Here is a 24,001-nt window from a genome sequence, read left to right on the forward strand (position 1 = left end):
TTTACCATGTCCCCTGATTGTTTGATTTTGGACACCTTCTAGTCATGTCTCCCCTTAATTATTCATTTCTCTTTTTGCTTCCCTCTCACTTCCCTCCCTTTGCTTCCTTCATCCCTTTTTTGAGTTTGAGTTTTAAATGTTACAAACTTCTTGGTAGTAAATATAATTGGATGTTTATCAGATCATTGTATAGAATTTAAAAAATAGTTATATGCCAAAATACTGATATTTCAAAGAATAAAACCTCTCAGTATTAAACTATCTCAGAGTTCTACTCTAATTTTTTGTAAAATTCATTTAGTGTATGTCCCTGAACATAATTATGCTCTGACTCCCTTCATCACATCATCCATGGACCTTACTTGGAAAGTAAGTCAACACTGCCTGATGAATGATGCAATGGAACTGGGCACACAACTTTCTTTTGACTTTACTAACCCCCATCCTTTGCTTTTTCCTACTGTATGAGGCCAAGTTTTCCACATTTAGATAATTCCCTGCTCCCATATTTATTACTGGCAGGTGCACATGTTTGCATCCATGAATTGTTAAACCTTCAGTGTAAAGGGGAATGTTTGATCTATGGGCCTTATGGTGGATATTCCTTTTTGATGCTATTAGATGATACCATGTGGAATTACAATGAGTACTTCCCATATGCCAGGAATTATGCTGCGAGGTTTACAAAAATACAAATCTTTTATTTGTTGCAAACTTTTAACTGTAATTTCCCTACAAACATACTTTCCTTTTTGTTACTAGCATTCATTTGTGAATGTTAATCTGTTGTCTAGATAATTGAGTTGACTGTAAATAACAAACATAAAAGATGTTAAATATTTTATGTCATTTTTGGCATAAACTTTGATTTAGTTGCTAAACTATATTTCTAGGTTCTAAGCTTAAATAAATTTTCACATTTACTTCAAGTGTAACTACAAAGAATCAGAAAAGACATTGTTAATTTTTCTTTTCGAATGCTCAAGAATTATGAGACTCCAATTACTAGCGGAGTTTAAAATAGGAGTTTGTATTATCCTATCTCTCTTCAGCCCATTATTCTGTTAGAAATATACAGCATGTTCCTAGATAATGGAAGTAAGTATGTTATTTACTTGTGCAATGACTTCTTCCTGTAGATATTTTTACTTTAAAATGGAATGGAGGCTGAACAAAAAGAAAATTGTGTGGTAATAAAGGCCAATCTATTAGATATTTATTTCCTTTTATTCTTTAAGTAGGCTTTTGCTGAATTTTAAATTGGCCTACTTGTTTTCTCTCTTTCTGTTTTTAAAGAAGATTGTATTTATTCATGAGAGAGAGAAAGGGAGAAGCAGGCTCCCCGCAGAGCAGGGAGCCCGATACAGGACTGGATTCCAGAACCCCAAGATCGTGACTTAAGCTGAAGGCAGGTGGTTAACTGACAGAGCCACCCAGGTGCCCTGGGCTGGTGGTTGCTTGCTTGCTTGCTTGCTTGCTTATTTATTTATTTATTTATTTATTGATTGATTGATTTTATTTATTCATGAGAGACACAGAGGCAGAGACACAGGCAGAGGGAGAAGCAGGCCCCATGGGGGGAGCCTGATGGGGGACTCAATCCCAGGACCCCAGGATCACACCCTGGGCCAAAGGCAGGCGCTAAACTGCTGAGCCACCCAGGGATCCCTACGCTTCTTGTTGCAGATTTAGTTATTTATATATTCTGCATGTAAATTCTTTGTCTAATGTGATTTGCAGATATTTCCTCCATACTGTGACTTGTGCTTTCATTCTTTTAATATGTGTATTTTATAGAGCAAAAGTTTGTAATTTTGATGAGGTCTAATTTATCATATTTTTCTTTTATGAATCTTTTTGTGTATCTTATCTAAAAACTTATTAGGTAATACCAGATCATAAAATATTCTATTTTTAAAAGTTTACAGCTTTTCATTTGTATATAGATAGATATGTTATTCATTTTGAGCTAAGTTTTTTAAGATATAAAGTTTAAGACTAGGTTCCTAATTTTCTTTTTTTTAGTTAGCATTCAGTTGTCCAATTATTCCAACATCATTTGTTGAAAAGACTCTTTATTGAATTTAAACTTTTGTCAAAAATAAGTTCTTCACATTTATGTAGCTCTATTTCTGGACTCTGTTGTGTTCTATTGATCTATGTGCCTGTCCGTACCACACTGTCTTGATTACTGTAGTTTAATAGTCTTGAAATCTAGTAGTGTGAGTTTTCCAGCTTGATCTCTTTTATAAAAATTGTTTTCTATTCTGATTCCTTTGCTTTACTATATATTTTAGAATTAGCTTGTCTGTATCTATAAAAGTCCTGCTAGGGTTTTGAGTGGAATTGTGTTAAATGTATAGATCAATTTGGGGAGAATTGACCTCTTAATACTGTGTAGAGTCTTCTAATCTATGAACATTGTATGTCTCTCCATTTATTTCAGTCGTCTTTGATTTCTTTTATCAGTGTCATGTAGGTTTCAGAATATAGATCCTGTATACATTTTGATGGAGTTTCATCCAAGTAGTTCATTTTTGTGGTATTTTAAAATTGTTCATTGCTATTATATAGAAATACTTTTGGTTTTGCAAAAGAAAATAAAAAAGGCATTTTTCTTCTTGCTGTGCATTGAAACCCCTTTTCTGCTCCTTGACTCTGAACCACAGGGCTTTTTCTTGTACTCTTTGCATTCATTGTCTGCTTCTGAGATTTGGGCTGCCTTGAATCCTGGCTGTGATATAGTGGAGAGAAAAAAATTAACTCACTGCCAATTCATTGGTACTTTTGAATTCTGGTCTTCTCCAATCCACCTACTTCAGTTTAATTTCAGAGACCTCAAATTGTTCCTTCATGTATTTTGAGTTTCTTAGCTGTGTTGTCTTAGAGAAGGTGTAATGTGTGCTTATCTTTCCTGAAACAACCAAGACCACTCTCTCTCTCTAGCAGAGACCAAAAATGGTTTTTTACAATCACATCTCAAATTTTGTTTACTCGTAGCAGGAAGTCCACCTATGTTTTGAGATCTTGTAATGTTTCTCCCTTGTCTACTCCCTGTTAGGAAAATTATAGTACAACTCTTTTCCCAAGCTGAATACTTGGGAATAGTTTTATTTATAGTCTTATAATATTAAGAGAAAATAGAAAAATTTTGACTTGAGTAAATTATAATTGAAGATGAAATGTCAGAGTAACATTCATGATGACATTCCTCAAGAGAAACTATGGTTATATCTGAAAAATTGTTTGAATTCAGACTGCTTCTGCTCACAGCCTTCACAAACTTCAGAAAGGATTGGAGGATTGATATTTTAAAAACAAATTTGTGTGAAACAAATTGATATTATAGACTTAAATTTTATTTAAGTGATGAGACATAGAGGCAGATACATTAAAGAAGGAATACAATCCAGAAATTTGCATGAACGTCAGATTTTCTTTTTTATTCACTGCTTAAAAAAAAAAAAAGGCTGATTTATATAGCCAGAAATTCTGCAGTGAGAGCATTGAAAATTTTCATATTAAAATTATGGCAAATACATTTTCTTTTAAATTTGTTGGCCACTTTTTATGCTTAAGATTTGTTTTAGGTATGCCAGACACAAGTCAACATCACTATCGATTTCTGACCTCATCTTCAGGAATAACTGATGCTTTCAATGTGAATTTTAATAATTCTGCAGCCTAGCATAATTACATAGGGTTAGAATTATGTAGCTTCAGTTTCAAACTTGTGCTTGAAACTGGAAATATTTACTAACATTTGTATCTAATATGGCATGTTTTTGCATAGGGAAAAAGGAAGCAAAATAAAGGTCAGTTCTGTGGTAGAGGAAGAAAGTACTCACTTTTTGGAAAGTGGGTTAAGAGTGCTCCATATTTCCTTTTGGTTTTCTTGGAATATGCTATAGTCCAAAAACTATAATCAAATTCTTGAAAAGACTAGCTGACAACATTTTTCAGGTACGCTTCATTTTGGTGAAGGATAGGTGTTAGAGGGGAGGAATGGGTATGTGGGTCATTATGAAATGAAAGAGCGTAGACTTTGGGATCAGAAAGATCTGGATTTGAGGGGCGTCTGGGTGGCTCAGTCAGTTAAGCAGCCGACTTGATTTGAGCTCAGGTCATGATCTCAGGGTGCTGAGATCAAGTCCTGTGTAGGCCTCTGTGCTCAGCGGGGAGTCTACTCGAGGATTCTCTTTTCCTCTGCCCCTCCCTCAGTTCTCTGTCTCCCCACCCTCCTTTAATAAATAAATCTTTAAAAAAAAAAAAAAAAAAAAACAAAGATCTGGGTTTGAATCTAAGCTCTGTCACTAAAATGGTGGATATATATATATTGCTTAATGCCTCTGAGTTTCTTGTCTTGAGTAAAGATGATTTACCTCCTTAATTTGTAGACTTGTTTGATTAATTCAACAGGAACAGTTGTAAAGGGACCCAAAACTATGCCTGGTGATAGTGGTGTATTCATTAAGAAATAGAGCCTTTATTGTACAATAGCTAGAGCAAAAGAGAAAGTAGTTTAATAGCTGAGAGCTTTCTGAAAGAGCAGTGCTAATGTTCAACCTTGATGAATAGCAAGGAAAATGATTAGCTTACTTATTAATAGGGTGCCTAGGTTTTGGCCTGAGTACCCAGGTTTGCTTACATTCCTTTAGACTGAGACATAAAATAGTAATGGGTTTAGAGTAAAGTTTGGGCAGGATTGTAGCCTTGCATCTGTGGGGTAGCAGGCTTTTTTTTTTTTTTAATCTTTTCATCTTCCTTTAACTTCTCTTTTGAGTACATAAACACATTGTTCTCATAAAGACAAATATTTTAGTCCTATCTCATCTGTCTCACATGATAGTGTAATTTGAGACCTACCGAAGATATGTGTAGACTTTTCAGTCTTTAAGGTGAGCTTGTGATGTCAGACTCTTAAAAGAAGCAATAGCAGAGGGGCACCTGGGTGCTCCGTGGTTGAGCACACCTTCAGCTCAGATCATGATCCCGGGATCCTGGGATCGAGTCCCACATCAGGCTCCCTGTGGGGAGCCCTCTGTCTACGTCTCTGCCTCTCTCTGTGGCTCTCATGAATATATATAAATAAAAATCTTTAAAAAGCCACAGCAGAATAAAAGAGTAATGGACCTTCTGGTGATGACACCAATTTCTCACTGCACGTGCCTGAGAAAACTGACCATATTATTCAGCATTTGATATCTATAGCTGTATGGGTCCAGTAAGGAGGTAGAAGCTGCATGATGGTTTGATGAAAAGCTTAATATAAAGAATTACAATGATAAAAGAGTAACATGACATATAAAGAAACACTACATAGTACCCTAGGCTATGGAAGAGTAACCAAGGAAGACTTATAAAGGTGAAGATATGGTTCCTTAGAGAAGATACGGTTCCGCCTCCAAAAAGCAGATGCTCCTGCTAGTTGAGCCAGTTTGGAGCTGCTCTGGTGTTAGGAGGCAAATAGGCCACCCTTTGCAGTGCAGATGGCCAGCCGGGATAGACGTGCAGTGGAAGTCTCATTGCTGTGGTGGCGGTGGGGGGACCAGGAGTTTTTTCCATTGTGAGTTGATGGGGAGCGTTGGGATGGTAAATGTTGGGGAGGGGTGTTGTAGAAGGAGCCACTTGTCAGGGTGTGACCATCCAGGCCATAAATGCAGGCTAAGAGGGGCCCTGCCAACAGGCTCTGCACAGGCAGGAGGCATTCAGAGCATTCAAGTCTGTGTAGGGGCTCTGGTTTCTGTGTGGAGAGGAACCCAGACGATTTCCAGGAGGAGAGGCTGCAAGATCCCAGAGGGATCGTGTTCTCTGCCCCATGTCTGGGCAAGGCTTTACCAGATCTCTGTCTACGCACCCACACTCCCAAACCCCAGCCCAGGCAGGGAATTCCAGAAAGCCCCTCCTTCATAGCATCGCAGTGCCCCCTATGCGAAAGCTTAACCTCTTGTCTACTTTAAAGGAGAAATGCTTAACGGAATTCTGTTGCGTATCACGGGGCCTGCAATGAAGTGTATGTTTGGAACTGAGATGCAGTAAGTTGGTAACTCATATAGTATCTTTTATTTTGAAAAAGTGAGGGTATATGCCAGTATATCGAATCTATAAACTATGTAAATGTTAACTTGATACTAATTTTGCCTTACATACTACTTCCTATCTTCTGAAGGAATGATTTATAAAACTAATGAGAACTAAAACCATACCAGTGGTACATGAAAGACTTTCTGAACTTTGATCACAACATCCCTTAAATCTGCTGGGAGCTGTTTAAGTTTGCAGAAGCTGGTTTTAAGTTATTGCCGGTCATTTGGTGGCAGAGGATGTTTTGGGTTGTAATGTAAGTGGAGAAGCTGTAGGTCTGATTTTTTTTTTTTTTCCTCTGTTACTTTATCACCTCCTCCTCCTACCTTGCTTGGCAAATGTCAGCAGGGACCTAACATTGCCTAGCTTGGTGATGCTTGCACATGAAGGGATGGACTTTCAGTTACAATGACATTTTACCTGTAACTGATGACATCAAAAAGATTCCTGGAACTAATGCTTCATTTTCCTTTTAGCCTCATGAATAGCATTGAATTTCTACAGGCAATACTAGATTGTGAAAGAATTTCAATCAATTTTTTCCTTCAGACAGTTTTATTAACTAAACTTCTTTCCCTTCTTTTTTGGGAGGCCAGAAACCCCATCTATCATTATGCATATGGAATAAGAGATTGGTTGCCTGGACAGAAAAACCTAGCTTCTTTTTAAGGCTTTTATTAATTATAATAAGCTCATATTAATATTGCCTTATTATAAATATCCATTGTAGAAATTCAGAAGATATTAATAAGCAAAAGTAATATAAGGTAACATTCTCTTGCCTAGAAATTATCCCTAGTTATACTTCAATATATAGAATTCAAGATCTTTTTATTTTGATATACCTGTTTTTACCCAAATGAAATGATGTTTTGGTCATATTCTTTATCAACTGCCTTTTTCTTTTTTTTTTAAAATATTTTATTTATTCATGAGAGACACACAGAGAGAGAGGCAGAGACACAGAGGGAGAAGCAGGCTCCATGCAGGGAGCCCGACATGGGACTCATCCTAGGTCTCCAGGATCACGCTCTGGGCTGAAGGCAGCTCTAAACCGCTGAGCCACCTGGGCTGCCCAACTGCCTTTTTCTTTTAATGCTTGTCACCCTTCTATGTTGATAATCTTATATATAATAATTATGTAATAATCTCAGTCCATTGTCATACTGGCTGAGTTGCCTCAAAAACATTTACAAGCAGTTTGTTCTAATTAGGAGCTAACAGGGACTTTGCTAGGCATCTGATTATGTCCTGTAAACTTCTTCAAGTAATGGCCTGACTTTTGAAGAGAGCAGGCAATTTGCCCTGCACAGTGTACTGCACTTTCTGGATTTTACTGTTGCTGCTTTTGGCATTGTGTGTTCTTAAATTCCTTTTTTTGAAAAAGTTAGATCTAAGCAACGTGGATTAAAATTAAATGGTGTCTGACTAAAATATATTGTAGGTAATGTCCTACATTTCATACCCTGTCACATCAGGACGACCATTCATGTGCCATGTTCTTCAGACCACAGTGTCCCTGCTGCTTTCCTCCTGGCTCTGCCCAGCTTGTAGTTCTTGTATTTGGTATTACTACATATGAAAATCCTAATTTGTCAGCCTGACAAAAACCTCACACACTTTCTTTGAAAGCATTTTGAAATGTCTGAGTGAAACTTTGAAATAATTTTTAAAGAAAATGTACATCTTAAGGTTTTCCGTGCTTTTCAGAGCTTTCTCTAAGCATGCATTATTTTAGACTTTTTTTGATGTGAGATCTTTGGTCTCCAGAAAATAGGAAAGCATCTGAGATATTTTAGACATATGTTCTGCGTGATTTTCTAAAAAGGCCTACTATGGCCATTTAAACTCTGTAAGAGGCTGTGATGAAGATATTGCATACAGTCCCGGAGAGAGTTAATATAATTGGGGGATGGCCATTGGTCAGTCTATTTATTCCAGAAGCAAGAAAGGTTTAGGAGATAACTGCAATGGTTATCTTAGTAAAATATACAGAGTAAATGGAAATGATTAGTAGTAATACCATGAAAAATATTTTAAGCGGAATTTGTTTTAATTTTCTAAACCTTGAGGAATTGCAGGTTTTGTCACAAGTAAAAGGTATCATTTTCCCCTTACAATTTCTGTTTCAGTCTCCTACACACACATAAATGCATTGCATTACTCTTCTGTTTCTGTATCCTTTTAGTCTTGTTAGTGCTTCGAAATACTGTGTTGCTTTAAAAAAATTTTTGAAGAATCTTCTTTTAGAATGTCGTTATAAAGGAATAACTTTAAAAGAAACATCTAGGGTAGTTTCCCTTTCAAAATAAACATATTTGATTACTTGATATGTGGAGGCAACTTTTCCCTAGAGATGAAGATGAGAAGAGTCCTAGAAGGAAGTGGGCTTAGTGAAGACTGGTAAGTGTGATAAGTATTTCTCACAATTCACTTTTGTTTGTATTGGCTCTTGCTGTTGGCATTGATTTAGAAGACTTTAAAAATTCATATTCTTTGCTTTTCTTAATACGAGGTCTTAAACACTCCTACTTGTTGGGTGGGGAAAGGATTTGTGAGTTTAACAATGTCTTTTGCTCTTATGTATAAATGGTGTTGACTTAATAAGAAAACACTAGAGCAACCCAGAGCAGGGAGGGGAGGGAAAGCAGTGTGGTGGGAAGGGGACTGTCCCTGTCTTTGAACCATCAGCCTTTGTGTTTGGGGATGAAATTTCCTTGTGGTTCCTGGTGAGTCCACCTCCCTGTGCTGTATGTATCCTGAGTCCCTCTTTTTTCTGTTCTCTTCTGCTATCACTGTGTCGTTCAGGAGTGAGCACCTGATTGAGCAATGGAATTTGCCAGATGGTCGGATTCGCTGGGCCATCACTGTGCCTAGTAAAGGGTCACTGAAATGTCAGAATTTCTAAATATGGCATTGTATAATTCTTCAGTGTGTCTGCATTTTCCCCTCACCTGATTTTTGTTTTCTATGCCTGCCTCACCTCATATCCTCCCACAAAACACCTGAAATGAACTTTTGCCTGTATACTTCTGAAAGTTCTGATTGGGACGTCCCCCAGGTAGAAGATATCTCCCAAACTCAAGGGCATTCTTTTTTACCTCTTATAAGTAGCATTTAGACAAGTAGTTTTCTTTTATCTTCTATCTATGGAATGATTTATGGTATGCATAATTTAAACCTTATAATAATGCCGTGAGAATAGGGACTGCTATCACCAGGATACAGATGAGAAGGCTCTAGATCAGCTTCCACTTCTTCATTTGAGATTTGGATTTTTCAGAGATTAGCACGTTAAAAAGGCAGACAGTTCTTTAGCTTAACACAGAGAGCTTTGCTGTTGCTTTCTTCAAATTCATTCTTCCTCCTTTAATTTGTAGGACCTAGTACTTGCAGACAGAAAGTCAAATAATGGGGGGGGGTCCTAATTATGTTTAAATAATTATATAAAAATTGTTTTCACCATCTGGCAAAACTTTTTATAATATGAATTTTAAGACACACACACACACACACACACACACACACACACACCCTTTTACAATTGAAAAGTACTTTTCCAGTAAATGACCCTAATGATTTTCATATTTCCTGATAGTTTACAAAGGGAAATACTTATGGTCTTTTTTTTTTTTTTTTTAAACTTATGGTCTTATTAGTATTCCACATATGCAAAATGATACTAATTGGAGCTTGTTATAAAATATGTTTGATTTTGAATTATTGAATGGTTCCTTGTACAAATATCTGTCCTATTATATAACATACTAGGTTATTTTAAATTTTTTTTTACACTTTATTCTTTGCTATATGTAGATCCATTAAAACTGGAAAGGAATTTCACATAGAACTTACCATGGAAGCTATAAAAACAAGTCTCTCAAAGTACAACATGCTTCTAGGTCACTAGATTTCAGTCATAAGACTCTGTACAAGAACATAGATAAATTAGGGCAAATTGTTGTAATTCGTTTTTCTCTAGTATTTTCCAGTAAAATTTACAATTACATGGAAAGATACTTGAAATTTTTTTTAAAGATTTTTAAAATTTATTCATTTGAGAGAGAAAGAGACATAGAAAGCACAAGCAGGAGGAGAGGCAGAGGGAAAGAGACACATACTTCCTGCTGAGCTGGGAGCCCGATGTGGGGCTCAATCCAGGACCTGGAGATCATGACCTGAGCCGAAGGCAGACCATCTGAGCCTCCTACACGCCCCAAAATTAAGTTTTGTTTACTAAAGTATATAATATTTATAAGATGTTGACTTTTGGTAGTGCTGGAAATCTAAGATGGTATGAAATCCCCTCTTATTTTTAAAGAAAAGGCTCAAACCTTTCTTTAAAGGGTTTATAAACCACGGTCATGTAGCAGAGGTTTGTCCCATCTGGAAAAGATGTCCCATTTTTTTCTACAATTTAAGTGGTGTAAAAGTCACTCCAGAAGGAATAAATTGAATATTTCAGAGGTCTGAATTCTACTAGAGGTTGGGCTTGGCCCATAAGAGTTTGTTTCTTCTTGGGGTGGGTGGGTGGGTCCTGCTTTTTGGAAGTAAGAAGCAGACAATGAGCTTGGTAATTCGTTTTTCTCCTAAGCTGAGTAGTGATCTCTGTTTGGAAATTTAGTGGAGTTTTGTGGTAAGAATGGTTATGGGTGTGAACTGTAGGGTGTGTCTTCCAATGGAATGTCCACTCCAAGGAGAGATTCCAGGATCTAGTTGGCCTTGGAAGGAAATTAATCTGGGGGTACATCAGCAGCAGGTCAGTTAATCTCCTAAATATATATTTTATATATATATATATATATATAATTATTTTTTTTTTTTAGGACAGGAGTGTTTGAGCAGCAAGATCTCACAGAGAAAGAGTATATGCTCAAAAGTGTTCTTTCTGTATAGAAGCCATTAGTAAAAAATTGATATTTCAAAAATTTATTACTAGAAGTCTCTTTGAGTCAAAAAATTTTTAAGTGACTTGAAAAGGGAAGGAAACTTCCTCATGACATCTAATGTTTGTCTAGGTACTTTACATATGCAGTTTTAATAAACATGCTATAGTGATTAGTACTGCTCCATATGAAAGTTGAAATTGAGGCTTACAGAGGTTAGATAATTTGCTCAAGGTCACATAGTAATGGAGTTTGAATTTGGTCTTAGATTTTTTGAACTTGGGTTATATGTTTCATAATCATGATCCTATGTGAAAAGCTGACCATTCCCAATTATGAGATAACCAAGATTCTGACTCTGTTCTTGTAGGATCCCATGGCAATTAGCTCAGGAAATATATTTACTTAAAATAGTATCTTTTATGTGCTTATCAAAGGTGGATTTGGGTTAAAAAATAAAATGAGCACTTATCCAGTCCTTTTTGATATCAATATAAATGTGTATTATCAGTTTTTAGTTTTAGAACAGAGACTAGCTGTTTAAAAAAAGGACAATGATGCTTATAAAAATACTGGCATTTTGGAGAGGCAATTCAAGATGACCGTATAGGAAGATCCTGACCTCACCTCCTCCAATGAACACAACAAATACATGACTACATATGGAACAATTCCGTCTGAGAAGAACTTGAGAACTAGCAGAACACCTTCAAACAAAGGATAAAAGTTCCACACTGAGATAGGTAGGAGAGACCGAGACCTGCTCTTGCCAAAACCCCACTCCTGGTGTGGTAGCCTTCAATGGGGGTGTGGGAGGGAGGTATCAAAAACAAAAAAACAAAAAGAAGCAAACAAAATATAAAGGGAGTTTCTTCCTAAGAAGCAAAGGGTTTATACCCCATATCATGCACCCCGATCCTTGGGTCCTGCCCTGGAGAGACAAAACCCAAAACCCAAAATGTCTGGCTTTTGAAACCAACAGGGATTATGTTCAGAGGAAACATAAGGTTATAGGCAATGAAGATTCTCTTCTTAAAAGGGCTTGTGCATGACCCAATCGTCCCAGGACCCATTGTGAAAACCAGCAGTTTGAAAACAGCCTAGACCAGAGGTGAAGGAGATTCACTTGCCAAACTTGGTGTCTCTTAGAAGAGCAGAAGTCTGGGGACACTTTCTAGGATCTGAACGGTAGCAGACAGATGCCATTTATATAGGCTCCCTCTACCTTTCTGGCCCCAGTGCTGGTGGCCATTTTTGTACTATCTCTCTAACTACTTAAGCTAAGTATTAAATGCTTAGCTCACAGACTAAGGCCTAACTACGTAAGCCCTCCTCTGTGAGCCCCTGGAGCAGCACTGCCAGACACAGCCTTCTGAACTGGATGTACAACACCACTAGCTATCGTAGGTGAGTAGCCCTACCCATGACCCCTGTGCTGTTTGCACAGCTCAATCAGACAGTGGGCCAGAAGCCCTGATCCTCTGTGCTAGTGACACAACCCCACCAGAAACAGCGAATGTGTGCAGGCCACAGAGGGGATGCCCCCTTTAGCACCAGGTTCAGGTCATTTTGTTTCTGGACCTGAGGAATCTGAAACAATCCAGAGGGACAGCTCTAATAGACAACCAAGGACTAGCATTTTAGATTGAATAACAGGATTCATGTCCTACACAGAGCTCCTTTTTTAAGACCAGTAAGGATCACTGTTTCACAATATAGAGAAACAAACACAAAGAGTTAAGCAAAATGAGGAAACACAAACGTGTTCCAAGTGAAGGAGTAGGGCAAAACCCTAGGAAAAAAAGAAACCTTAACGAAATGGAGATTAGCAATTTATCTGTTAAAGAGTTCAAAGTGATGGTCATAAAGATGGTCATTGAACTCTGGAGAAGAATGGATGAATGCACCAAGAACTTTAATAAAGAGATAGAAAATAAAAGTACCAAACAGAACTCACAGAGCTTAAGGATAGAATAATTGAACCAAAAAACGTATATAGGGATCAACAGCAGACTAGATGATACAGAACAACAGATCAGTGACTTGAAAGGGTAGGGAAAATCACTCAAACGACAGCAAAAAGAAAAAATTAAAATATATGAGGAGAGTTAAAAGGATCTGTGGGGCCGCATCAAGCATACTAACATTTGCATTTAGAGACATCCCAAAAGGAGTTGAGAGAAAAAGGACCAGAAAGCTTCCCTAACCTGGGGAAGGAGATAGACATCCAGGTCCAGAAAGCACAGAGAGGTCCAAAGAAGATAAATCTGAAGAGTTCCACACAAGACACATTATAATTAAAATGTCAAAAGTTAATAAAAAGCAAACCTTAAAGACAAGAGAAAAACAACTAGTTACATGCAAGGGAAACCCCATAAGACTTTAAATAAATCGATTATTTTGGAGGCAGAAACAGGTTAGAGATGGGTCAGGCGGCCAAGGTGACGGGGGCCAGGAGGGCTTGGGATCTGAGTTGGAGCCCTGTGGTTAGGCTCCATCAGGAGCCTACTCTAAAGAAGAAAAAAAGGCTCTCCTAGAATTAAAAGGTTTTACAGCTCTTTAAAACATTACACAGGACCAGACAACAGGTTTTTAAAAATGATACCAGAGCATTAGAAGAATTGGTCCCTAGGAAAGAACTCCTTGTAGAAAATGTGCCATATTGTGATGCACCAACTCAGAAGCAATGAGTATAAAATCAAGTCTTTGTAGTTTTTAAATTTTTTTTTTTTTTTAATTTTTATTTATTTATGATAGTTACAGAGAGAGAGAGAGGCAGAGACACAGGCAGAGAGAGAAGCAGGCTCCATGCACCGGGAGCCCGATGTGGGATTCGATCCCGAGTCTCCAGGATCGCGCCCCGGGCCAAAGGCAGGCGCCAAACCGCTGCGCCACCCAGGGATCCCCAAGTCTTTGTAGTTTTTAATCTTAAATATATAACACTGGCAAAAGTTTTATAAATGCACATATTTCAGAACTAGCTTCTTGAAAATGAATGAATTAAAGTCTCAATTAAATTTCACATTAAGAGAACATTGTTGAAAACTGCAGAACATAGTTAAATATTTCTAAACAGCATTAGATAAGACGTGTCATTTGTTTTGAAAATCAAACTTTATGAACTAAAATAAATGCTCAGGAGGTATGTCATATTCATTTCCCTTTGACCTTGAAGAGTATTTTGTTCTTAACTAAGAATGCAGTGTTTTAACAAACTGGTAGATTTTCCTCCATGTGAAATGAAACAGATTGAAATTATTATATTAAATTTGTTTAGTCCCACAAACAAAAAAAAAAAAAAAAAAGAAACAGGTTAGAAAGGGAGTGGCATTATATATTCAAAGGAAAAAACTACCAACCAAGAATAAGTTACCATTCAGAATTGAAGGAGAGTTTTTCAGAGAAGAGAAAGCTAAAGGAGGTCACCACTTAACCAGCCTTATAAGAATTATTAAATGAACTTGTGTAAGCTAAAAAGAAAAGGTCATAACTAGAAATAAAAACTTATGAAAGAAAAAAGTTTCACTGTTAAAGGCAAATATAGTAAGGGTAGTGGATTGACCACTTAATAAAGTGAGTATAAATGTTAAAATGCAAAAGTAGTAAAATTATCAGGAAGGAATACACAAAACACAAAGATATGAAATATAATGTCAAGAGCATAAAACATTAAGGGAGAGTAAGAATGTAGTGTTTTTATTTTTTATATTTTTTATAGATTTATTATAGAAAAAAGTGTGAGCGGCGAGGAGGGGCGGAGGAAGAGAATCCCAAGCAGACTCCCTATTGAGCACAGAGCCTAGCATGAGACTCAGTCCCATGACCCCAAGATCATGACCCAGTCAGAAAGCAAGAGTCAGATGCCCAACTGACTGAGCCACCTAGGAACCCCAAAATGTAGTGTTTTTAGAATGTAGTGAAACTTAAGTGACTATCAACCTAAAATAGACTGCTGTGTATATAGATTATTATATGTGAACCTCTTGATAAGCAAAAACCTGTAGTAGATGCACAAAATATCAGGACACATGGGTGGCTCAGTGGTTGAGTGTCTGCCTTTGGCTCAGGGCCTAATCCCAGTCCCAGGATTGAGTCCCACATCGGGCTCCTCACAGGGAGCCTACTTCTCCCTCTGCCTATGTCTCTGTCTCTGTCTCTCTCTGTGTCTCATGAATGAATAAATAAAATCTTAAAAAAAAAAAAAAAAGAATCTAAACATGCCACTAAAGAAACCTGTCAAATCATGTAGGAAGAGTTCACGAGATGAAGAAAGAAACAGAAAAGAAAATAATCAGAAAAACATTTAACAAAATATCAAGTAAGTACATAAAAGTGTTATCAAGTAAGTACATCAAAAATTATCCTAGTTGTAAATGAACTAAATGCTCAAATCAAAATCATAAGATTGGTGAATAAATTAAGTAAAAAAAAAATCCATCTATATTTCCTATAAGAGGCTCACTTCTAAAGACACAGTGTAAGCAAAAGAAGGGCAGAAGACAATCCATGTCAATGGAAATGATAGGAAAGCTGGTGGAGCAAGACTTCTGTGAAGCAAAATAGATTATAGAACAAAGACCATAACAAAAGGCAAAGAAGGGCATTACATAATGATAAAAGGTCCAATCTAACAAGAGAACATTTATAAACATTTATGCCCTCAACATAGAAGTGTCTAAATATATGAAATATTAACAGACATAAAACGAGAAAATCACAGCAATGCAATAATCGTAGGAGACTTTAACGCTTCACTTACATCGATGGATAGATTATCCAGACAGAAAATCAAAAAGAAACATTGGTTTTAGATGATGCATTAGACCAGATGGACTTCATAGATATCTACAGAATGTTTCCAAAAACAGCGGAATACAAATTCTTTTCAAGTGCAAACAGAACATTCTCCAGGGTAGATCACATGTTAGACCGCAAAACAAGTTTTAGTAAATTTAAGAAGATTAAAATCGTCTCAAGTATCTTTTCCAATGACAGTGGTTATGATATTAGAAATCAATTACAAGAAAAAACTGTAAAAAAACTACAAATACATGAAGCCTAAACAATGTGCTACTAAATAACTAGTGAGTTGATGAAGAAAATCAAAAGGAAAATTAAAAAAAAAATAGGCAGAGACAAATGAAAATGGAAACATTTCAAAATTTATGGGATGTGGCAAAAGGAAGTTTGTGTTAATACATCCTTACCTCAGAAAAATCTTAAATGAACAGTCTAACTTTGCATCTGAAGGAACTAGAAAAAGAACAAGAGATGAAGCCCAACAGTAGTAGAAGAAAGGCAATAATAAAGATCAGAATTAAAATAAATGAGATAGAGGCAAAAAAGAAGAGATCAGTGGTAATAAGAGCTGTTTCTTTGAAAAGATAATCATAATTGACAAACTTAGCCAGATTCCTCAAGAAAAAGAGAGAGAGGGCCTAAATAAATAAAAAAAGAAAGAGAAGTTACAACTGGTATCACAACAATATAGAAGATTGTAAGAGACTTCTGGGAATAATTATATACCCACAAGTTGGATAGCCTAGAAGTAGATTAATTCCTGGAAACAGTTTTCCAAGAATGAATCATGAAGAAAAAAAATAATTTTTGAATAGACCAAGATTACTAGTAAGATTGAGTCAGCAATCAAAAAAAACTTTAACAAGCCAAAGTCTAGGACTAGATGGCTTCACTGGTGAATTCTATCAAATATTCAAAGATTTAATCCCAGTTTTTCTCAAACTATTCCAGACACTTGAAGGGTAAAGAATGGTTCCAAACTCATTTTATGAGGCCAGCTTTACCCTAATACCCAAACTAGACAGACACACAATAAAAGAAAATTACAGGCCAGTATTTCTGATGAACAAAAATCAAGATCTTAGCAAACCAATTTCAACTACATTAAAAGGACTATTTACCATAGTCACATGGGATTTATTCCAAAGAGGCAAGGATAGTTCAACATTTGCAGATCAGTCACCATGATACACCACATTGGTCATCCCAGTAGATGCAGAAAAAGCGTTTGACAAAATTTAACACATTTGTGATGAACTGTAAACAAGGTATATGTAAAGGAAATGTACCTCAATATATTAAAGGCCGTATGTGACAAACTTGTAGTTTACATACTCAATATGGAAAAACATTCAGCATCCTAAGATCAGGAGCAAGAGAAGGGTGTCTATTTTTTTTTTTTTAAAGATTTTATTTACTTATTCATGAGAGACAGGTAGACAGAGGCAGAGGGAGAAGCAGGCTCCTTGCAGGGAGCCTGATGTGGGACTTGATCCCTGGACTCCAGGATCATGCCCGGGGCCAAAGGCAGGCGCAAAACCGCTGAGCCACCCAGGGATCCCAAGGATGTCTATTCTCACCACTTTTTTTCCCAACATAGTTTTGGAAGTTCTAGACAAGCAATTAGGCAAGAGAAAACATAAAAGGCATCCAAATTAGAAATAGTAAAACTGTCATTATTTGCAGATAACATCATCTACAGGAAACCTTAAAGACTTGTCCAAAAATGGTTAGAATTAATAAACAAATTCAGTAAATTACAGGATACAGAATTAAAGTAGAGAAATCTGTTGAGTTTCTATACACTTAAAATGAACTAGCTGAAAGAAAAATTAAAATCATATTTACAATTGCATAAAAAATAAAGTAGGAATAAATTTAATCAAGGTGGTAAAAGACTTGTACTCTGAAAGCTATAAGACACTGATGAGAAACATTGGAGACACAAACAAATGGAAAGATCTATTGTGCTCATGGATTAGAAGAGTTTTGTTAAAATCCCCGTATCATCCAAAACAATGTACAGATTCAATGCAGTCCTTATCAAAATACCAACAGCATTTTTCACAGAACTAGAACAAGTAATCCTACAATTTGTATAGAACCACAAAATGCCTAGAATAGTTACAGTAATCTTGAGAAAGAAGAACAAAGCTGCAGTTATCATGCTCCCAGATTTCAAACTGTTCTACAAAGCTATTTTTTTTTTAAAAGATTTTATTTATTCATGAGAGACAGAGACATGGGCAGAGGGAGAAGCAAGCTCCCTGTGGGGAACCTAGTGCAGGACTCGATCCCGGGATCATGCCCTGAGCTGAAGGCAGATAGATGCTCAACCACTGAGCCACCTGGGTGCCCCTTATAAAGCTATTGTAATTAAAACAGTATGATTCTGGCAGTGGAACCAGAATAGGGCACCCAGAACTAAACTCATACATATATTAATTAATCTATGTCAGAAACAGGAATATACAACAGGGAAAAGACAGTTTCTTCAGTAAATGGTGTTGGGAAAACAGAGCAGCCAAATGCAGAAAAATGAAACTGGACCGCTATTTTATAACATATGCAAAAATTAACCCAAAATGGACCAAGGACTTGAATGTAAGACCTGAAACCATAAAATTCCTAAAAGAAGGGACGCCTGGGTGGCTTAGTGGTTCACTGTCTGCCTTGGGCTCAGGACGTGATCCTGGAGTCCAGGATCAAGTCCCACATGGGGCTCCTTGTAAGGGAGCCTGCTTCTCCCTCTGCTTGGGTCTCTGTCTCCCTCTCTCTCTGTCTCTCATGAATAAATAAATAAAATCTTTAAAATAAAATTCCTAAAAGAAAATATAGGTATTAAGCTCCTTAACATTGATCTTAGTGATAGATGAGACCTTACTTTGTTTTCCATGTCCGCAATTCCTGACTTTCCTCATCCCCAGCCCTCATTAAAAAAAAAAAAAAAATCAAGTTTGTTTCTTTTTGGGGTGATGAAAATGTTCTAAAATTGATTATGTTGATAGTTGCACGACTCTGTGAATATACTAAAAAACATTGAATTTTATATTTCAAATGAGTAAATTTTACCGTATGTGAATTATATCTTAATAAAGCTGTTATATTTTTAACATCTTAAAAAATACCACTTTGGGCCTTTCAGAAGGTCATGTGTCCTGTGGAAGATTTTTGACCCTTTTTTTCCGATGTTTTTTAAGTGGGTAGATATATAGGTTCAAGAATTTTTTTCCCCATGCCTATAGAGACTTTCTCAGTGAATAAACATATGTATAAATATTTAAAATAATTTGATTAATGCAGCTAAACTTTTTTTTTTTAAGAGTTAGAAATCATAGCAAGGGCAACAGGGGATGCTAGAGCTAATCTCTAGTTCTTAATTCCAAAATACCAGAAAAAAAATCAGCTATAATTCTGGGAGAATGTTCCAAATCTGTTATATGTCTGGAATGATATCTTTCAGAGGACTTTTTAGAGATAAGCTGCAGAGAATAAAGTGTGAGTACAGAATACAAATATACACGTGTAATTATACACATTCTTTTCTGAATGGGAAGTAATTTTGATATGTATTTTCCTGGAGATTTCTGAAGGGGGTTATCCTGTGGAGAGTACATTAGAAGGTAATAGTTCAAGTTTTGCATAATGTGGAAAAGAAGTAATTTCTAGGCTAGTGTTCTGTCTTTTAGTAGTGTTTTTAATTCAGGTGCTTAAAACTGTCAAAAGTTTAACTAGTTCTTTTTTTATTTTTTTTTTTCAATTTATTTATTTATGATAGAGAGAGAGAGAGAGGCAGAGACACAGGCAGAGGGAGAAGCAGGCTCCATGCACCGGGAGCCCGATGTGGGATTCGATCCCAGGTCTCCAGGATCGCACCCTGGGCCAAAGGCAGGCGCCAAACAGCTGCGCCACCCAGGGATCCCATAAAGTTTAACTAGTTTCTTGAGAGAACTGAAGAGTTCTCCAAGGCACTTTCCCCTCACTGATGGATGCTATATTATGTAAACTATTTTTTTTTCTTGAGTTCCTTGTGTAGTCTCTACATTTTTTAAAAAGCTTTTTTATTTAGTGAGCAAATATAAAATGCCAGTTTAATAACTTTTAATAAAGTTAAGGGAAAAAATTGAAGGAGTCTCTTTGTGTTTAGTTACAAAGAGTATATTTGATATTTTTATCTTGATATTTATATTTTTGTTTTTATCTGTTTCCTCTCAAAGCATTTGAATATAAGGAGAAGAAAAAAAAAACTGGTAAGCTTAAACACACACACAACCTGCAGCTGGCTGTTTTGGAAGCATTCACAGTTATGTAATCAGCCCAATATGTGTAAAACATCCATCAACTTAAGAGTAGGAAAGTAAGTAATAATCTTAGAGAATTATCCATTCGTACCCAATTATTACTTATTTTTGATAATGTCCTATAAAAGGGGTAATTGTGGAGAGAATATCTGCAATTACAATCTAGGTTTTGATACGAGAAGTAGGCTTGCTGATTATAGGTTTTCAGGTAGATATTTAAGTAGTAATTAAATTAATCTTATATTTTCACCTGTTCTGAAATTTGAATAGAAATGATACAAGGCTAGAAATAGTTTTGAGAATTAATGGGTTAGCTATATCTTCTGAACCTGTTCTCTGTGACAAACACAGCTTCAACTTCACATGTCCTTTTACTTCCTCACATTATTCTTGTTCTTCAAAAAGATTGCATTTCCTTTGGAAGATATTTATTCTCCTGGCCACAGAAGTAATATTAACATTGTTTTTTTCCTTATGCTCTGTTTTTTGCTTCATATTATTCTATATTCTTGGAAGAGGGCGTAAACAATCAAGAATCTCCCTGCCTTGGAGATTGATACCATCTGGCCAAACACTCTCGACCACATTCTTAGCTGTCCATCTCCTACAGTTTTTTCTCAGTCCCCTCTAACCTGTCATCGTGATCTTTATTAAGATAGGGTAGTGGATGAGTCAAATACCCTATCTTAATGTTTTTGTTTTTAATTAAAAACCTCTACTTCAAACCATCCCTCTTGCTGCTAACTGGAATTAGCCTACCTCTGATATGATAAATTCAGAAACTCTACTCACTCTACTAATTCTTATTCTCTTTTCTTTCCTATCTCACCTATTCTGCACCTAACATTTCTTTAACATATTTTATTTTTCTGGTTATCTGGCTTCTCATGCATTTATTTCCCTTTCTGTCTAAACTCCAGGGTCAGTCATTTTAACTTTTCTTCAGTAGCTGGCTCAATTTCAAGCTTTCTTTTTTTCCCTAGACAGACTTTTGCTCAACATGCCACCAGCCATAAAACTGAATCAGCCTAAGTTGTAAAATCTCCTGTTTTCAGTTCTCAAGCTGATGAGTAGCTATTAGAGGAAGAAAATGGGCCCAGATAACCCAGTGGTGGAGTGTTTGCCTATATCTTATGTGATTTTCATAACTTAAGCTATCGTTATCATCTTTTCCCTAGATTAAAATAAGTGGGGATAGGGGGAGGAGGAAGAAGAGGAAATTTGGGTTTGAACCCTGGCCCTCTGATACATGATCACACAAAGGATGCAGCCATTCTAAATGTCACATCAGTCTTTCTTGGAGAGGTCTCTTACTGTGATTGTCGGAAAGATTCCTAGGCTGCACTCTGGACCAGCATTGAGACAGTCTCCATAGCAATGCCTATGGCTACTATGACAGTCTCCATAGTAATGCCAGCCTCGAATTGATTTGGTCTTGAGTTATTGTCAATCTCAGGAGTAAGATGGTGAGATTTGCTGCTTTTTGGGCAATTAGGGCCCATTTATATGGTTAGTTAATGGGAATCAATCCCAACTAGTTACCAGGACTGTAAGATATGTAAGAAGTATGAATTGATGTTGGGGAAGCAACTGGTAACCATTTGTTAGGGTGGCTGGTATAAATATATTCAACATAAAAAAGAAACATTTTCAAATTCTACTAGTTTATTTCAGCTTGCTTATAGAAATTTAGAAAATAATAAGACAGTCTGAAATCAATGGAATAATTTTACAGGGTTTAGTTTCTTCAGACTATATGGGAGTAGGGATTGTATTATTTTAGTAGTTCTATTTGGGGTTTTTATGAACCATAGAAACTGGAGGGTAAAGGATGCAAAATAATTGAGATTGTAGTTGAAAGTGTAACTCCAGTGATTTGCCAAGTAGTGTATGGTAGATGGCAAATAAATAAGGCTAGGATATTTATTTGAGGGGTGAAGTTCATGGGGTGCAGAGGGTCGGTACAGGATTCAAAAAGGTGTAAGAAGGTATAATCAAGATATTAAAGTTTGATATATATGATGTGAAATTTCAGGTAATTACAAGGTCCTGTGGTGTTGGAGAACAGGTGTGAAGAAGTCAGTGAGCTAGATAGGATGTTGAATGGACCATCAATATGGGCTCTGAAGTTTAAGTGAGAGCAAAAGAAAGGGTAAGTTTACTATGAGCCAGATGTCAAGTTCCTCAGTGTTTGTAGAAGGTGACCTGGAATGAAGTGATTAACATGGATAAAAGAGCAATATACCTAGATGTCCATACCCTTGGAGGAAGAGGAGCATTGCTAATGAGCTGGAGTAATATACTCCTATGCAGAAGAGATTTAGGGCGATGGTGACTCTGCTCCCTTTTCCTGATCTGCTATTTGAGAAGTTTGCAATGGGGATGCCATAACTGAGGAAAAGGAAGTATACGTAGGCTTCTTGGGATCAGAAAGCAATTCCAGAATTCCTATTGAAGGGGCTATGGGTAGAGGTTGGTGAGAAAGAACTGGAAAAGTGACACTTAAGCCAGTTGGTGGAGGTAATTATGGATCTGAAGCTGAGAGGTATGGAGTTATTCAGGCTCTTTGTGATGTGATTTGCGACTTTTTTGTAGTGTTAATCACTGGCTCTTTGAGCCACTGCTGCTAGACCACCCATAAACTAAGCTACTTGATATTCTCTGAGCCCTACTTTATGCCTGCCTCTGCTCATATATGCGGTTTTCCAGAAATGTCTCTCCTAGTCCATCTCAATGTCTGTAATCAGCCTCCTGTAAAACAATGTCAATTTTCACCTCCCCTGGGATATTTTCTTCATGCTTCTACCGAGATATATATTCTCTGTTTTATTTGGCATGACTTTTGAGATGTTTTGTGTATATTTATTGCAGGATTGCATATTTTAGTTCATTTCCTGTACTACCTAGCATGGATCCATTCCCTTTGTGTGTGTAAAATACCTTGTTGAATATGGGCAGTCAAAAGGGACTCCCAGGTGTGGAAGGAGCTCTCCAGGTTCCTCAAGTTTTATTTTTTTATTTTTTATTTTTTTAAAATTTTTATTTATTTATGATAGTCACAGAGAGAGAGAGAGAGAGAGAGAGAGGCAGAGACACAGGCAGAGGGAGAAGCAGGCTCCATGCACCGGGAGCCCGACGTGGGATTCGATCCCGGGTCTCCAGGATTGCACCCTGGGTTAAAGGCAGGTGCCAAACTGCTGTGCCACCCAGGGATCCCGGTTCCTCAAGTTTTAATCCATATTTTGAAATATTCCTGATTCATTTCCCATGCAGCAGGGCCAACTTTTTTTTAAGATTTTATTTATTAAAAAAAAAGATTTTATTTATTTATTAATGGGAGACACAGAGGCAGAGACACAGGCAGAGGGAGAAGCAGGCTCCCTGCAGGGAGCCCAATGAGGGACTGGATCCCCAGGCTCCAGGATCACGCCCTGAGCCAAAGGCAGACACTTAGCCACTGAGCCACCCAGGGGTCCCAAGATCAACTTTGTTAACAAGAATTATTTTTATACTTAAAAAAAACTCTAAACTTAAGACCTATTCAACTGAAAAGCTAGATTTATCTTTTTAATGTCACTGCTGCCTGTTTTATACCTGTCTAGGGGAAAAATCCCCCCCCCCCGGCCCCTTTTTGGTGGGGGTGAGGATTTCCTCTAGCTATTTATTAATCAAAGAAGACTTCAGCAGTAACTCCTGTATCAGCTTCCTATTTTCTTCCTGGAGAATAAGCCTCAGATTTATTTTTTCCTTTCTTGGGCTCAACCACCACTGAAAACCCCCAGCAAGTATAAAGCATAGTTAAAGGATGACTAGAATATCTGTACAAGGTTTATTTTTGCTACCATAGCAACTACCAGCGGTTACATTGTCTCTCACTTTTGGAGCTCCTAGATCACATGAAAGATGTTTGATGTAACTGGTGTGATTTCT

The 24,001-nt window shown here is 36.9% G+C and overlaps 2 protein-coding genes across 13 annotated transcripts in view; both read left to right on the forward strand.

Moving 5' to 3' along the window:
- Nucleotides 1–24,001, forward strand: part of COBLL1 (cordon-bleu WH2 repeat protein like 1) — a 160,394-nt gene that overhangs the window by 37,626 nt on the left and 98,767 nt on the right. The window lies entirely within an intron of this gene.
- LOC144304743 (complex III assembly factor LYRM7-like) lies at nucleotides 13,394–13,683 on the forward strand. The gene is made up of 2 exons (XM_077883296.1): nucleotides 13,394–13,411; nucleotides 13,517–13,683. Exons 1-2 carry the CDS (start codon nucleotides 13,394–13,396, stop codon nucleotides 13,658–13,660), a joined length of 162 nt encoding a protein of 53 aa, XP_077739422.1. The 3' UTR covers nucleotides 13,661–13,683.

The sequence above is a fragment of the Canis aureus genome, chromosome 34 (genome assembly GCF_053574225.1).
Source record: "Canis aureus isolate CA01 chromosome 34, VMU_Caureus_v.1.0, whole genome shotgun sequence".
Lineage (NCBI taxonomy): Eukaryota > Metazoa > Chordata > Mammalia > Carnivora > Canidae > Canis > Canis aureus.